The sequence below is a fragment of the Pithys albifrons genome, chromosome 3 (genome assembly GCF_047495875.1).
Source record: "Pithys albifrons albifrons isolate INPA30051 chromosome 3, PitAlb_v1, whole genome shotgun sequence".
Classification (NCBI taxonomy): Eukaryota; Metazoa; Chordata; class Aves; order Passeriformes; family Thamnophilidae; genus Pithys; species Pithys albifrons.
The window spans coordinates 21,633,427-21,648,055 of record NC_092460.1 but is presented as its reverse complement, the minus strand read 5'-3'; the positions used below and the strand labels follow the sequence as shown (position 1 = coordinate 21,648,055).

Sequence of the window (14,629 nt, the reverse complement as noted above, 5' to 3'; positions counted from 1 at the left end):
CTGAAATAGGAGAGAGGCTTCTGCCCCTCTCCCCCTTCTCTTGTCCAGTCAAGGAACACCACAGTCACCTTGAGATGCTCCTTTGCTGATTCTGAGAGGTGTGACGTGGGTGAGGTTGCAGCACAGGCTGAGCGCCTGAAACTGTGAGGCTCTCCCTGGGCAGCTCTATCCTCCTCTTCCTTCTCCTTGCGTTGTCAGGTAACACTGACACAGGGCCTGAGCCCAGGGTTCCCTTTTGTACCCTTGGCCCCATAGGTCACAGTGGCCACTGTGACATCAGCAGCGTGCACCTGGAATATGGGCGGGATTGGCCTCAGCCCCCACCACCCACTGTGACACCTCCCCTCGGCAGCCGAGGTTCCGAGGCAGGTCTTATGTCAACAATAATAGAAAGCATAATTTGCCCCCACCTTGAATTCAAAGCTGCGAGGACAGTTATTAATACTATGTTTAAACAGGAGGGCAGTTAAATTCCACCCTGACACCCAATCCCATCAGATCTGGGAAGCTCAGCAGGGTCAGTCCTGGTTAGTACTTGGATGGGAGACCTCCTGGGAACATCAGGGGCTATAGGTTCTAGTCCTGAGGACTTCACTGTCACAGTCCAAGCTTGCTTGGCCATGGCAGATGATCCTTAGGACTTAAACGGTGGGGCCAGTTCTGCGCACCCTGTGCCTCCCCCAAAAAATCCACTGTGCAGGCTGGAAGGGCACACCCACATGAGGAGAGCCCTTCCCAAATCTTCATTGGTGAAGCCCAGCCACACATACAAATTTAAACACATTATAATCTCTTAAAATTACTTCTTTGAGGTGAAAATTTGATATAGAAGTTATTGATTTGACAGATGTATCAACAGTTACTTTCCTGCTGTTTCAAATGAGTCACTTTACCTTGATTTATTTGCAATAGAGGCTGAATCTTACTTGCACTACCTTAGTCCAGTGCTTGGTCCAGCCTGAGAGACAGCTGGGAATGTGACAGTTCTGCTGCTCTGGACACAGGCAAAAGGCAAAGCACTCGGGTGTCCCTGGGCTGGGGCCAGGCAGGGCCTGGCAGCAGGTGCCCAGGATGGCCTTGGCAGAGCCTCTGCAGCACAGGTCTAAGTGGACATAACATACAGGAATAGATATTCATTTCATACCAAGCATACAACACCAGCAACATCTGTCCCCTGTATTTATAAATATAAAAACTCAGTAAAAAAGTTAAAAATCAGCTCTGTGAACAAATACAAATTATTCATTTCATAAACCTGTTATATATGCATGTAAATATACATACATATTTGTGCACATACGCATATATAGATGTATATATATATGTCTATTATGTATGTATTTTCATTAACTTCTGGGAAACTTTCACCCTAGAAATAACACAGTCCAAATATTGGTAAATCAATCTAAAATATGCTCTCTATTATGTTAGGCAGAATACAAGTTATATAATCTTACAGAGAAAGAGGTATCTGTTCTTTCTCAGCCTTCAGCAGTGGAGCCAGAGGACACAGCAGAAGATCTTCATTATATGATATAATTACCAGAAATCGAACAAAGCAGCACGTCACATTTAAACCATATGTATATATGTATTTCTATATGTATATACATACATACAAAACCCCAAAACATGGAACAAACATCAAACTGAAAATAAACATGTCCCTATTTAGAAACAAAGTCTTAGCAGTTTTTGCCAATATTCTTTCCTGTTAGATTTTTGAAAGGGTTTTGAAAGTAACATTGTTTGGCAGCTTCTTCAAAGAAGAAATATGAAACATTTCTGATCAGTAAAATAAGAAATATTTATTGTTTTGCTTTCACTTTCCTTTTTGCATCCTTATGCTTCTTCCTGCATTCCTGGAAATATTTAAAATACAACATAAAATTATGAAAAAAATAATAATGATTAATACAAGTTTCTAGATTCACCTGTATTTTTACATACACTTAAGTAACTGGTCCTGCACATTACAGAGATTCACTAATTTACCTGACAGGACATCATAACATGATGTTATGCACACTTGTATACTACAGAAGTTTAGTTCCTCGGCAATTACAAAATTGCCAGCCTTTCTAGAGGTCCTGAACTAATTCTTCATGCAAATAAGCAGCCGTGTTCCCTCCTCATGCCCACAGTTACCAAAGAAGAGATGTTAAATACTCACCTCAATCAATAATCTTCGTCTATCTTCCCAACCATCTTGTTCCTCACTGAGATCCACTGATCTACAAAATAACTTTGGGCCCTCTGCCCAAAAAAGAACAAATTGATTTCCTTAAACACTTCTGAAAATGCTGCTGTTTGTAAAACTCATGAGCAAGACAGCAATCAACTCAGAAGGTCTATCCTTCATATTCTTCCTATCATTCATAATCTCTTATCCCCCACAACATGATTGGCTCCAACAGAAATGCTCTGAATTACTGCCCTGTGTACTAAGAAAAACAAAAGGCAGCAGCAGTTAATATGCCAAGATAGAAATTGCAGTGAAATTGCACCTGTTTCATTAAGAGCTCAGCACCATTACCCCACATCTCCCAAGAAAATTCATGCCTGCTGAGGACTGAGGTCTCACTTTCAACAGGGCCTGTAAATCAGACAGGCTGGAAGATTGCAATGCACTAATTGTATGAACACAGCAAGATAGTTCATGACCGTTACCTCATATGTCTCAAGAAAAAAACATTATTTAAGACTGTCCTGATAAGTTACTGCATAAGATACCACAAGCAATTCTTGTTGTGGTCTGTGGAACCGTTCGAGGCTGTGAATGTTTGCTGCTGTTTTGTTTGTTTTTAAATACAAAATTCACCATATTCAGAAGAAAAAAAAATCCACATTAATTAGAATCAAGAACGATGTGGACATATGTGGCTAATAAGAGTATTCAACACTATGAATAGTAACACCAGAAGGAGAGGAAAAAATTAATGATGATATATATGCCTGAAAGGCATTTGTGATTTTTTTTTGGTAAGCTCTAAAAGGCCAGGTACATATTAGGCAATTCTCTGGAAAAAAAATGGAAGCAAGACAGATGTTCAGCGTATTTGTTACCAGCAGTTTGTCATGGGATTCTACCTCAATTTAGACCACAAATACGAATGAAAACTTGCAATTTATTTTTTTCCTTAAACCTCTCACCTGTGTTACAGAACAAATAACTAGACAGGACTTCTTCCCTGACTTTCAGTAAGACTTTTGAAAGAAACCAAAAAAGGAGTGACAGTGAGTAAGTTCTGTTGTACCTCTCAGTCGTTCATCGTCTTTGGAGAAGAAGAAAAATCTTGTACTTTCTCTTTGTGGCAAGCAAAGAAACCTGGACAAACACAAGGAAACTTTAACATCAAGAAAGTTACTGTCAAATTCCATTAATGCAAGTTAAAGCTGTAGTGCTTCAGAGAAACAGAATGCATGGAAGAACATTCCTTCACAGTAACCAAATATGGTCTCCTATAAAAAAGACCCTTTTATAAAAGAAAATTTACTATGTCTCTGACGTTTGGCCAAACCAAAACTGGTTTGGGTTGAACCAAAATTACCCACTTAATTTCTCCAGTCTTCAACCACAAACTCAGCTTTCATATTTTTATACTCAATGTCAAACCAAATGGGCTGTTGGGATGTTTCACTGTTACACTCTGTGCAGCAGGGAATGGTTTTCCAGGATAACTTCTGTTGCTCAGAGATGTGGAATGAAGACAGCAGTTTCCCAGGACCTGAGTGCTGCTATTAATATTCTCACAGCAGCAAATTACTACAACCAAATAGAAAACAAATACAACTTGCATTTCTTGATCCTTTTCAATTTCTGATGCCTCTGGCTCATCACCATCCTCAGAACTGCTGTCCTGGAAACGTGGATCTTCTTGCCAGGTGACTTTTGCAGGTTTTATTGTTTCAAGGATGTAGGGCTCTGCAAGATTATCACAATTGAAATAAAAAATCAGATTATTCCTCTACTTGCCAGCAAAAAACCCTACCTCCCAGATTTAAGAAGGATGGAAACCTCCCCCTCTCGGGCTTTCTGAACTATCTCTCTGCTCAGGTATTTTTCACTTTGTTCTGGGGGTCTCTTTCATATCCTGAAACCTTTATTAGTGCATTCAGAACAGTGAATCCTTTTTGAAGTCAACAAAAATGTGGGGGGCTTTGTTTCTTTTAAATCTTTCATTTAACTTCACATGGTTTGTTTTGTTTCCTACCCTACTGACTGACTTAATTCAGTATGTTTTAATCTTGAGTGTGTAACACTTAATTCCCCTATAGTCATGGGTCATTCAGTTTCAATTTTGTAAAGGTACAATAAGAAAATTAAGTAAATAATAAAGCAATCTTGAATGTTCTTGGCGTCAACTCCAGATTTGCTTTTGCTCACATTACTCCATTAACACACCTTTGATTTCAAATCTTGTTGGGTTGTATGAAACTTTGACTTGGCATATCACCTTTTTCCCTGTCTGAGAAATGTAGGGGATGACAACAACATCCATCACTGTTTAAAAAAAACAAATAAATAATCGTTCTTTCTCAAAACATCCCTTTCAAGATTCCTGGGGTGCAAGCTGAGCTACCACAATCCTGGCAAGTGTAACTGAAGATCATAATGATTCTGCCTCATTACTCACTGTTGCCTCTGAAAATGCCCTGGATTCTGAATTCCTAGGCACCGTATTCCTGCACAGTGCCCGACATGAGCCATTCACTAGAAATTGCACTGTCCTGCTCTTACCTTCTTTTACACCTGACTTCTCTGTGTCTCCAAAGAACTAAAACTTGAAACCACTCGGCTCCTGAGCTGTGTTATTCCCAGAGACAGGTTCCAAATAGTCAGGTGGGGCAGAGTCCTCTGCATCATCTTTGTCCCAGGGTATTCCCTCACGTTTCTCTGATTGGCTCTTTGAAGATCCAAATAAGTCTTTTAAATCAGCAGCAATATCATAATAGACTTCTTCAGACACTTGAGGCAGTTTCTCACTCTCTTCTTTCTTCTTCTTCTTCCTTTTAGCTTTACTGAAATGGGATTGTTTGAGGACAGTAACACAACACAGCTGTTTTTAAAAGAAAGAGCCACTTTGCTCTTGATGTTTCCCTAAACTCAGCCATGCCCATTGATGAGGAGTTCACTTTTAAGGGAGAGAGCAGTGCAGGGGAAACATCTGAGCTTTGATTCTAAAGGCAGGAACAAGCCTCCTTTTTATTACCCACATCATTAAGGGACTTTTCACTTAACATGTGGTAGTTCATAAATGAAGATACTTAGGACAGATTTCTCTTCTGGCAAAAGAAATGTTAAGAGCTAATATGCCTTTTCACAGGATAAGAGCTAATACCCTTGTCTCTTGAAAACTTCTCAAATCTTCAAGTCCATGACTTGACCTTTCTCACCTTCAGTGAGGACAGAAAATGGCATGCAGAGAGTAGATGGACTACAAAGAAAATATGACACTGCATGCCGGTTTTAGTGCTCACAATTCCTATTGTATATTGATTTCCGCAATCCCAGGGAGGACTAAAGAGAAAACAGCAGTCTGCGTAGTTTCAAACTCAGTCTGCTGCCATAGGCTTCTCTCTAAGGGGAGAAACATCACAACTATAGTTACCAAGCTGTAATATTACCTCTCCTTTTCTGTAGTACTTGGTTTCCTTTCAAAAACTGCGTGGTCCTGTCTGGTGGGATCGTAACGGAGGACATTAATGTCTCTAAGAAAACAGAAAGGCAAAGAGAAACCATGAGACACTCTAAAGGCTCAAATGAAAGCTACCCCAAACCTTTACAGTAGGATACAAATTCAAATTGGCTTCTTCACCAAAATCTCTCCAAAATGTAATTGACATTTAGAAAGTCCCTGCTAGTCAGTGCCTGGGAATTCCATTAAATACTGACTTCAAATACACACAAGAAAGGAAGTACTTTCCTCAGCCATCTAGGCAGAAATTTTGGTTAGGAAACACCGGCAAAAATGATGCCACCCTAGAACTCCTTCACTAATGGCAGATGATTCATACTTGAATTTCTTGGCACTTGTTGCTGTTTTACTTGGCTTAGGCTGTTCCAGGTTGATGTTCAAGAGGCTTCCCAGTATCTGCAGAGTTTTCTTTTTCTCTGCAGCAAGGTCGTCTTCCTCATCTGCCTTCAAGCTCTTTGTCTCTGCTAAGATAACAAGAAATACATTATATTTTCCCTGCTGAGCCTGTGATATTTGATGCATAGTATCACTATAGTACTAGCAGAGCTCACGTCTATCAACACATCACTTCCTTTATCCAAAAGCTACTCAGAGACTTTGTCCCTTGCACTGTAGAAAATCTTGGGTTAGAACAGTTCTGGGCATCTATTTCATGTGAAGGCCAGATCAGGTATTTAACATGTTTCCTGCTGCTGTCATGTAACTGCAACCCCTCTGCCACTGCTGATGCTCTACAGAAGATCACATGAAAGCAATGAAGGGAATAGCAGAGAGATGCAAAAATTTAAGTTTCAGAAAGAAATTGAATCCTGAAAACTGGGTTAATTTTTTTTTGGGGGGGTTGAGGAGGAATATTCAAACTTTTCCCATTTTCAGCTTTTCTGCCTTCTGCTGCTAAAGAAAAAAAATGACCCTACTTAAGACTGCCAAATCAGCCACAGGCTGCAGGATGGCTACAAAACAAACAGTTTAAATGAATATAATGATCCAAAAGGGGGTTTTTCTAAGTCACCGCTTACCCAGTTTTTCAATGTGGATAAACACATTCTGATATCATGCTGTATTAAAAATAGTCTCAAATGTTGTTTTATTAGGCACATGTGCCTCACTCAGCTGTTCCAAATACTTTTGCAGCATACACCTTTAAGAAAGCACAGCCACCCCTGGTGTTTCCCATGCAGAGCCACAGCAGAGGTGGGTGGTTTTCTTTTAAGGGATCACCAAAGAAGGCAAAGGAGGCCGTAAGGTGCTTCAAAAGTTGAAGCTCCATTACTACCAGTAACCAGGAAGTATGGGCAGCTTTACCTTCCTCCTCACTGTCACTCTCCAGGAATCGGGCGTCCATGCGGAATCTTTCATCGGTGCCAAATCGGGACTGCAGCCTCAGGAGCTAAACAAATGAAACAAGTGCTCTTAAGCACTGGAGGAGGAAATCAGCAACGTTCAATCCCTTTCTTTTCATACTTAATGGCAACATACTAATAATCTTTAGCTCTTGAGGCCTTTTCCAGGAATTTCTTTGGATACAAAGATAACACCACACATTATTTCCTCCATGGCCACTCTTTCCTCTGTTGAAGGGAATTCTATTTTAAATTGATATAAATCATACTCAGTAATAATGCAAGCCTACCAGTTCTGTTCCTCTGAAGTGGCCCTATAGACTCTCAGAGGAAAACTAAATTCCAGTGATGGGTTCACTCACTTTTTCCCCAGCTTTGCCTTCAAACTGTGGCTTAATTTTCAATCGTTCATCGTCCGTGTTGTCTTCCTCGTTCTCACTGCTGTCAAACAGTTTGCCTGAAGGCTTGGGAGCAGATGTATCCTTTGTTAAACAAAAAGGAAAAACAAAAGAAGGAAAGTTATTTACATCTGAGAATATAAATCAGTACCAACTTTGTTCATGTGCTTTCCAGTTTTCCTGAAAAAGTGGATTTCCTGCGCAACCCTGTGCATTTCCAGCACTGATCAACATGCTGCCAATCTTATCTTGTATACACACCTTGTGCAACTCTGGTTTATAATTATAAAATTAAATTATGATTATTCCATTTCATCATGGGCAAAATATCCACGTAATGGTGTCCAGGTTTAGCCTAGCTTTTTACCAACTCTCGACTGGCCCCCCTTCCCCCCTCTCAAAAGCCTCCCCAGCAAACGGAAGAAACACTGAAAAGAAATTAACTCAAAAGAAACTGAAATGAATAAAAAGAAGAAATTATATTTTCTAACATTCACAATCACACTGTGTACACAGTACGTAGGATCCCACCCCCAGGGGAAAGGGAAAAGGGGACTGATCAACGAGAAAATTGGGAAGAAACAAAACCAAACCAAAAAAACCCCAAATGAAACAGACAAACACAATTAAAAACTTCAAGGAAGGGGAACAAGCATGAAACAATCTCACCCAGGACAGGAGAACCACCAGCAACCGAAGGGATCAGACTCCAGCCTCTCCCACCAACAACCCCGGCCAAGGAAAAAGGGACAACCAAAACCAAAAACCCCTCCTCCCCTACTATGTGGAAGACACATGTAGAATACTTGTAACTTCCTTAGATACAGTGGTTACTGAGGAAGCCATGGGTAGAACCATTACAAATGGGTAACTCAGATTTTACAACAGTTAAAAAATTGCAAATTTCTGATTACATCAAGGAAGGTAAAAATGTCAATGGCTAAATAACGATAATGGTCCTAATCTCAATACATTTATAAGGCAAAATCCCAACAAAAGCAAACCCAATGCTTTAAAGTTTTAGCAGAGATGCGATTAAAAAATGTCATAGATAAGAAGTTCTATTTGAGAAAAAAATAACTATTTAATTGTACTAAACCATGGCAGTAAAATCATGAGGAGTCTGCTAACAATAGTAAAGACGAAGCCTTACACAGTTCTTTGGAGCTCAACAAAAACAAGATACTGCCTTAGCAGTTCATCCAGTCTCAGAAAGAGCAGAATACTTCTGTACTACTCAAGCCCAATCTCCTCCCCAGCCTTTGCCTAAAAGTAGAGGAATTTCAACACTGATTATACAGAAGTTCTTTCTCTTCTAAGTTAGAATACCTTCTGGACCAATCTCAAACTCCTTCCAAATTCTCCAAGCTCTCAAGCTTTCTTAGATGAATGGTTAAGTACTGTCAAACCTGTCTGATGTTAATTCAAAACTTACCTACATTTCTCTGGCACTTCACTAGGAAATCTAATCTTCAGAACAAAAGGCATGGTCACACAGGGCTTTTGCCTAACAACACTTACTTCTCCAGGCATATTTCCCAAACTTGTGTCTTTTTTCAACGTCTCATTTTCCGTGTCTGAATCGAATAGGATGTGTTTGTGCTTCCCTGCTGGCTGGCTGTCCTAGGAAAGGGGGAAATGTCAGGTCAAACACAGCAAGTACTTGCTGCACTAATACAGAAGTATCTAAAAGGCATTTCCATGACCTCTGCTATTCCTCCTGCAACTCCAGAGGCATTCCAGGGACGAGGTATGCAGGATTTTGTATATACTCAAAACTGGCAATGTATTAGAAAATCCAGACTATGATTTTTAGGAATCTTAATTCACATACATTAATTACCCTTTTCCTTGTACTCTGGACTATTCAGATAAAAGTTGTGAGTGTAATTACCAGATTCGAAAGTGCTCCTTGAATGAGTTTCTTTTGGAGTTCTCTCTCCCTGTGTCTCTCCTCCAGAGCCGCCAGCCTCCTCTGGTTGTCCTGCTCCTGTTTGTCTCTTGCAGATTCCTTTGAAGCAGTAGCATGAAGACAAAGCTCCTTATCTTCTAGAAGGCTTGTCTTCCTGTTCTCACATGTATTAGCTTCGCATTCTGGCTTTTTATTGCTTACATTCATCTTCATTTTTTTGGAAAGCAGTTTTGGGCTCTCCCGTTGCCGTTTAACGTGTTTCAGAGCCCCTGCAGCGTTGCTGTCCCTGTCACTGCTCTCACTGTCACTCTGATCAAGGCTGGGAGAGGCAGCTCCATGCTCTGAACTGTGGTCTTGTGGAGAACTCCTGTCTTTTTTCTTCCCCTGTAAACATGGCCTGGAAACAGGCTGATGTCTCTCATCTGCTGAGGAGGCACCAGGTGACGGTGCCTCATGCTGCTCACTGGGCACATTTTGTCTCTTTTTACTGCTGACTTGAAGTGCACACAATGGATGGTTCTTGGGCTGTCTTTTAGATGACTCCTCCCCAGAAGAAAATACACAAGCTCCAAGTCCTAAACCTACAGACCCCTTTTTTAACCCAGTACTGTCCTTACTTGACTCTTTCACACAAAGGGACCCCATTCCCCTGAAGGGCTGATATTTCAAACGTGAATTATTTTGTCCCTTGGAGCTTTCCTTATTCTCCCCTGCTAAAATATCAGCCAGCACATCGTCAGGAGAGATGCTTTTTTTTTTATCTGCAGGGTGACATTTAGGAAGTTTTGGTTTATTTGCATTACCCTTAGGATTTTCTTCAGCAGGGGACTGAGCAGAACTCTGTGCACCATCAGATTCCTCTGCAGGTGTCCCAGTGTTTTTGGCAGCCAATGCTTTTAAGTCATGTAAGGAAAGGTCTAAGCGGTAACAGTTTTGCATCATGGACTCATAGTCAGAACTGATTTCAGACTCCCCTTGCTCAGACTCCGAGTGAGAGCTCTCACTATCACTTGTCTCTGCTGTACTGGTAACTGCTGAAGTTTGCAATGCACCAATTTTGGATTTTTTAATTTTCCACTTTTTTTCAATGTGTTCTCCTTCTACATTTTGAGTTTTCAGTGATGAGTCATTTAACAAACCACTTTTTTTGTTAGCTAGGATTTTTTTACTTTCCACCTTCATCTGTTCAGAATCTTCTAAAATTGCAGTTTTGCTGCTATTTGGATCTGGAGTTTTACCTTCAGCAATAATTTCATCTGTATCTGCTGAATCATAACCATTACCATATTCCACAGTCTCTTTGTAACTTCCTTTAGTGGTTTTCTTCATGGCATCTGGCTTGCTTAAGGACCAGTGACTACTGTATTTTAATCCAAAATCATCCCCAGTGATTTCCAAGGGGTCACTTTCAGTCTCAGCATTTCCAGCTTTCCATTTTTCTGTCTCTTTCTTTACCATGGCTCTGATCTCCTCTTCAGAATCAACATCACTGTCAGAAACACTCGTGTTATTTCGAGCTGTAACTCCACTAACATTCCTCTGATCTGATGATAAACCTTTGCCTGGCGTTTTACGATCCAGACTCCTCGATGGAGGCAATTTCAACTCGTCATTGGGTTTGGGGTTTGATCTCTGGCTCAGCTGTGGTGAGCTGGTGTGTTTTGGACGGGGCTGGCACCCAGAGGACAGAGCTGCTGCTCCATTCAGGGCCTCACTGCACAGTGGCCTCGGTTTTTTAGGTGGTTTCTTCATCCCAGAGAACTCTCCTTGTCGTTTCCTGTTTGCACTGACATCTCTCCCTTGCAAGTGCTGGGTGAGCTCAGGCACAGGAGCTGCTTGTGCCCGGTCTGGCTCCAGCTTCCTCAGGTTATGGCAGTACTTTGAGGGGTCATATTTCACAATGTTGGTCTGAGTTAAGGAATTAAAACAAGATTCCTCCAGCAAACAGACTCGAGTCTTTCTGAACAGGCTGAATTCTACACGAAAGGACAACAAGGAGCCCTTTTTCATCTCATGTCTTTAAGCAACTGACTTGTGCAGTCTAAGAAACTGCTCCAAATCACACAAATTTACTGCAAGACACACTTGAGGGATTCAGTAAATTGAGTCTGACATAGCAATCAAAATTAAGACTGTTCAGCAACTGTTTCTCCATATGACAGAAGAAGGAAGGGAACTGTGCCTATGCCCAAACAGTAGGAAAAGGATATTTTATTCTTTTGCGGATTCCTGAGGTGGAGGACAGGCAAGACTCTGCCAAATTTACCAACAACCCACTTCTATAGGAAAAGAAAAGTAAACGGTGTTAAACAAAAAGAGAGTGGAAGTAACCCTGGAACAGAGAAAGATGTTTGTTCTTGGATAACAGAACTACTAATAAAAGAACCATCTGTGACTAATTCATTTTTGTTTATGCTCTTTAGTGAGATATAATCGTACTGTGCAACTTAGCCAGCTTCCTTCTCAAAAACAACAAAACCCAAAGCCAACCAAAACCCCAAACTTCTACGACCTGCAAATAAAGAATGATAACAAAGTAGTAAATTTCTTTACTTTGCAAGTACTATGTCTAATATATGGCTTCTGGTTTATGAGTTAACAGCAGCCACTGCACAGACAGAATCACTATTATTTTGCTCTCTTCCCCTTTGCCACACACACACAAAAATCCCTCTAACACCATTCTGTGCTTTGCAAATAATTTTCAAAACTTTCCAATTAATATAATTTTTCCTGTCTTAATTTGCATGTTCAGTGATTTTAATCTTCCTCTTGTAAGCACGTGCAGACCCTAATCCTGAATGTGAAGCACAGAGAGCAGTTCCTGACAGCCCAGCCACCAAAAATTATGTGCTGTATAAAAGTAAGTCACACAGTCTCTTTACAAGCTTTTAAGGGTGACATGAATGTACATTATGCTACAGGCTTATGCAAATTCCCAACATACACAAGGAACAAAGCATTTCCTGATTTAACACCACGAGAGGGGACAAGCAGATCACAATTATTTCCAGTCACTGCAAAGAATCACAGAATCATAGAATGGATTGGATTGGAAAAGACCTCCGAGATCATCAAGTCCAACCCTTGGCCCAACTCCAGTCCCTTTACCAGATCATGGCACTCAGTGCCACGGCCAAGCTCTGTTGAAAAACCTCCAGGGATGGGGAATCCACGCCCTCTCTGGGCAGCCCATTCCAATGCCTGAGCACTCTCTCTGAATAACAGGAGCCTTCTCCTTGTCTCTACAGGAGGTATTTCTTCAGCCCACTTTTCACAACTTGGACTGTCACCCCCAATAATTACATGTCTTTACATAAGGCACAGAGATTTAGCATAAATTTAGATATAATGAGCTTGCTTTTTCTTGGTTTACTTCTCTTACACATCTCCCCCAGCATACCTTGTGTTCTGGCACCTCTGTACCTGGGACTGCTTTCATGTGGAAGTCCACAACTCCAGCCTTTTTCAGTGATTCCAACAGACATGCTTGGTTATTTCTCTGTGGCTTTTCTTTCTGCAGCTTTGCTTCCTCCCTCTCTGTGGCAAGCCTGTACCAAGAAGTACATCAGACATGGGAAAAGTACTCTACTAAATAAAGCCCATGTGCTGGATTCGAGCTGGCAGGGACCCCCTCCCACAGAACAGCAACCACCCACTGCTCAAGGAATCAACACCTTGACGTTCCCTTTAAGGGAATAACGACATAAATCACGTTGCAGTATCACACATGCATCAACACTCCACCACTCTCTATGAAAACTGAAAGAGTGTAGAAGATGAAAGCACAGCCATAATATTATCAGATAAACAGAAGAGGGGTAACTTGAGCAGCAACACGCATTTTTAAAAACTGATTTTTACCTGTGCAAAAAGCTTTCTTTGGCCAACTCAATTTGCAGTGTCCCTCCTTTCCATTTTGTTTTATTTAAAACTGACATGCCTGCAAAACAACGAGATGGGAAAATAAGTATTTTTTATGTTAAAGAAGCACAGCCCAGACTTCACTACACCTCCTTCTATGACAGGCTGAGGTTTCTTTAGCGTGATATTACACCTCACTGCTCACTTGGTTTAAGTTTGTACCTGAAAGGTACCCATAAAATTGAAGCTTAAAGAAGGCAACAGAATAAAACAAGCTCTACCTTGACCACATCCTGTTGTGACATCAGATGTGTTATCAGTAAAACAACCTGGCTCAAAAACATCAACAAGTAAAAACCAGAAAGATGTACTTACACTTTCTAAGCTCGGCATCAGAAATGCTGACACTGACGTAGGCAAAAGTTTTCACAGGGTTCCCTGATCAATGACAAACATCCAGTTAACTTCTGTGTAATATCAGTGTTTCCTTTAAAACTGAAAATTAAGCTATTTTGTGAAAATAAAGTGACTCTGAAGCAGAAATTCCATTTCACGCTTCAAACTGAAAAGCAATGAACCTTGAAAAGATAAAACAAAACATACCCTGATCATCCTTTCTGGTAATAATTTCTGCATCCAAAACATGCCCAAACTTCTCAAATCTTTCCTCCAGTTCGGCCTTAGACACCGTATGGCCAAGCCCTCCAACATACAAACGCTTGGAAACCTGTTCCTTCTCCATGCCTGAAGTCAAAGCATCACACCAGGAACACACACTCCGCTTTCCTGCGGGGAGACAACAACAGCTCACCGACACTGGCGCCGCAGGGGCCAGTGCGCCTGGAATGTCAAATTACGGGCAAATCGCTCCCCCAACAGCGCTCCCTGCTCTGTCCAGCGCCCGCAAACCCCGCGCTGCTGCTCCGCACCGGGGGCTGCCTTAAACCTCGAATCGCATCACCGGCTGCGCGATCGTGAATGGCAGCGGCTCGTTACCGCATAACCCGGGGTGCTCTATCGGAAGCATGGGAGACCCGCACAGACCCGACCGCGTCAGGAGCTGCCGAGGGACGCCCGGCAGAGGGGCCCGGGCCCGGCCCGAGAGACCCCCACCCGGCAAAGGGGGCCCGAGGAACAGCCCCTCGCCCCCAGACCCGCCGCCCCCCTCCCTCACCGCCGCCCCCCTCCCTCACCGCGGCGACACTCGATTTACCTTCCCCCCAGCACCTCTTCCCAGCTCTCACGCGGAAAGGGTTCCGCCTCGTTAGGCAGCCGGGTTCTCTGCAGGCTTCATGTTTCCCGCCGGTCAAGTGTGGTGGGAACACATAGGCTGGGTCTTGTGACGAAGGGCGCCTTGGGCGTAACCAATCACGAAGAAAAGCAGGGGCGTTTTCTGCAATACATGAGCAGAAA

The 14,629-nt window shown here is 42.0% G+C and overlaps 1 protein-coding gene across 1 annotated transcript; it reads right to left on the bottom strand.

Annotated features, from left to right (window-relative positions):
• Positions 1–3,260: 3,260 nt before the first annotated feature.
• On the bottom strand, positions 3,261–14,369 carry LOC139669543 (nucleolar protein 8-like). Its single transcript, XM_071550043.1, has 13 exons — positions 13,820–14,369; positions 13,592–13,654; positions 13,217–13,295; positions 12,756–12,903; positions 11,563–11,631; positions 9,335–11,254; positions 8,962–9,063; positions 7,405–7,524; positions 7,005–7,089; positions 6,019–6,163; positions 5,629–5,712; positions 4,892–5,022; positions 3,261–3,328 (listed from the first exon to the last, which is right to left on the bottom strand). The coding sequence occupies exons 1-13, from the start codon at positions 13,956–13,958 to the stop codon at positions 3,261–3,263; spliced, it is 3,153 nt and encodes a 1,050-aa protein (XP_071406144.1). The 5' UTR covers positions 13,959–14,369.
• Positions 14,370–14,629: the final 260 nt, after the last annotated feature.

Bases quoted from the DNA above. Each gene is read 5' to 3' on its own strand.
- LOC139669543 (XM_071550043.1), bottom strand. From the start codon at position 13,958: ATGGAGAAGGAACAGGTTTCCAAGCGTTTGTATGTTGGAGGGCTTGGC. The intron at 7,525-8,961 runs GTAAGTGTTGTT...TGTTTAACAAAG, and splicing joins TGGGAAATATGCCTGGAGAA to GATACATCTGCTCCCAAGCC. The intron at 6,164-7,004 runs GTAAAGCTGCCC...TTGTTATCTTAG, and splicing joins GAGTGACAGTGAGGAGGAAG to CAGAGACAAAGAGCTTGAAG.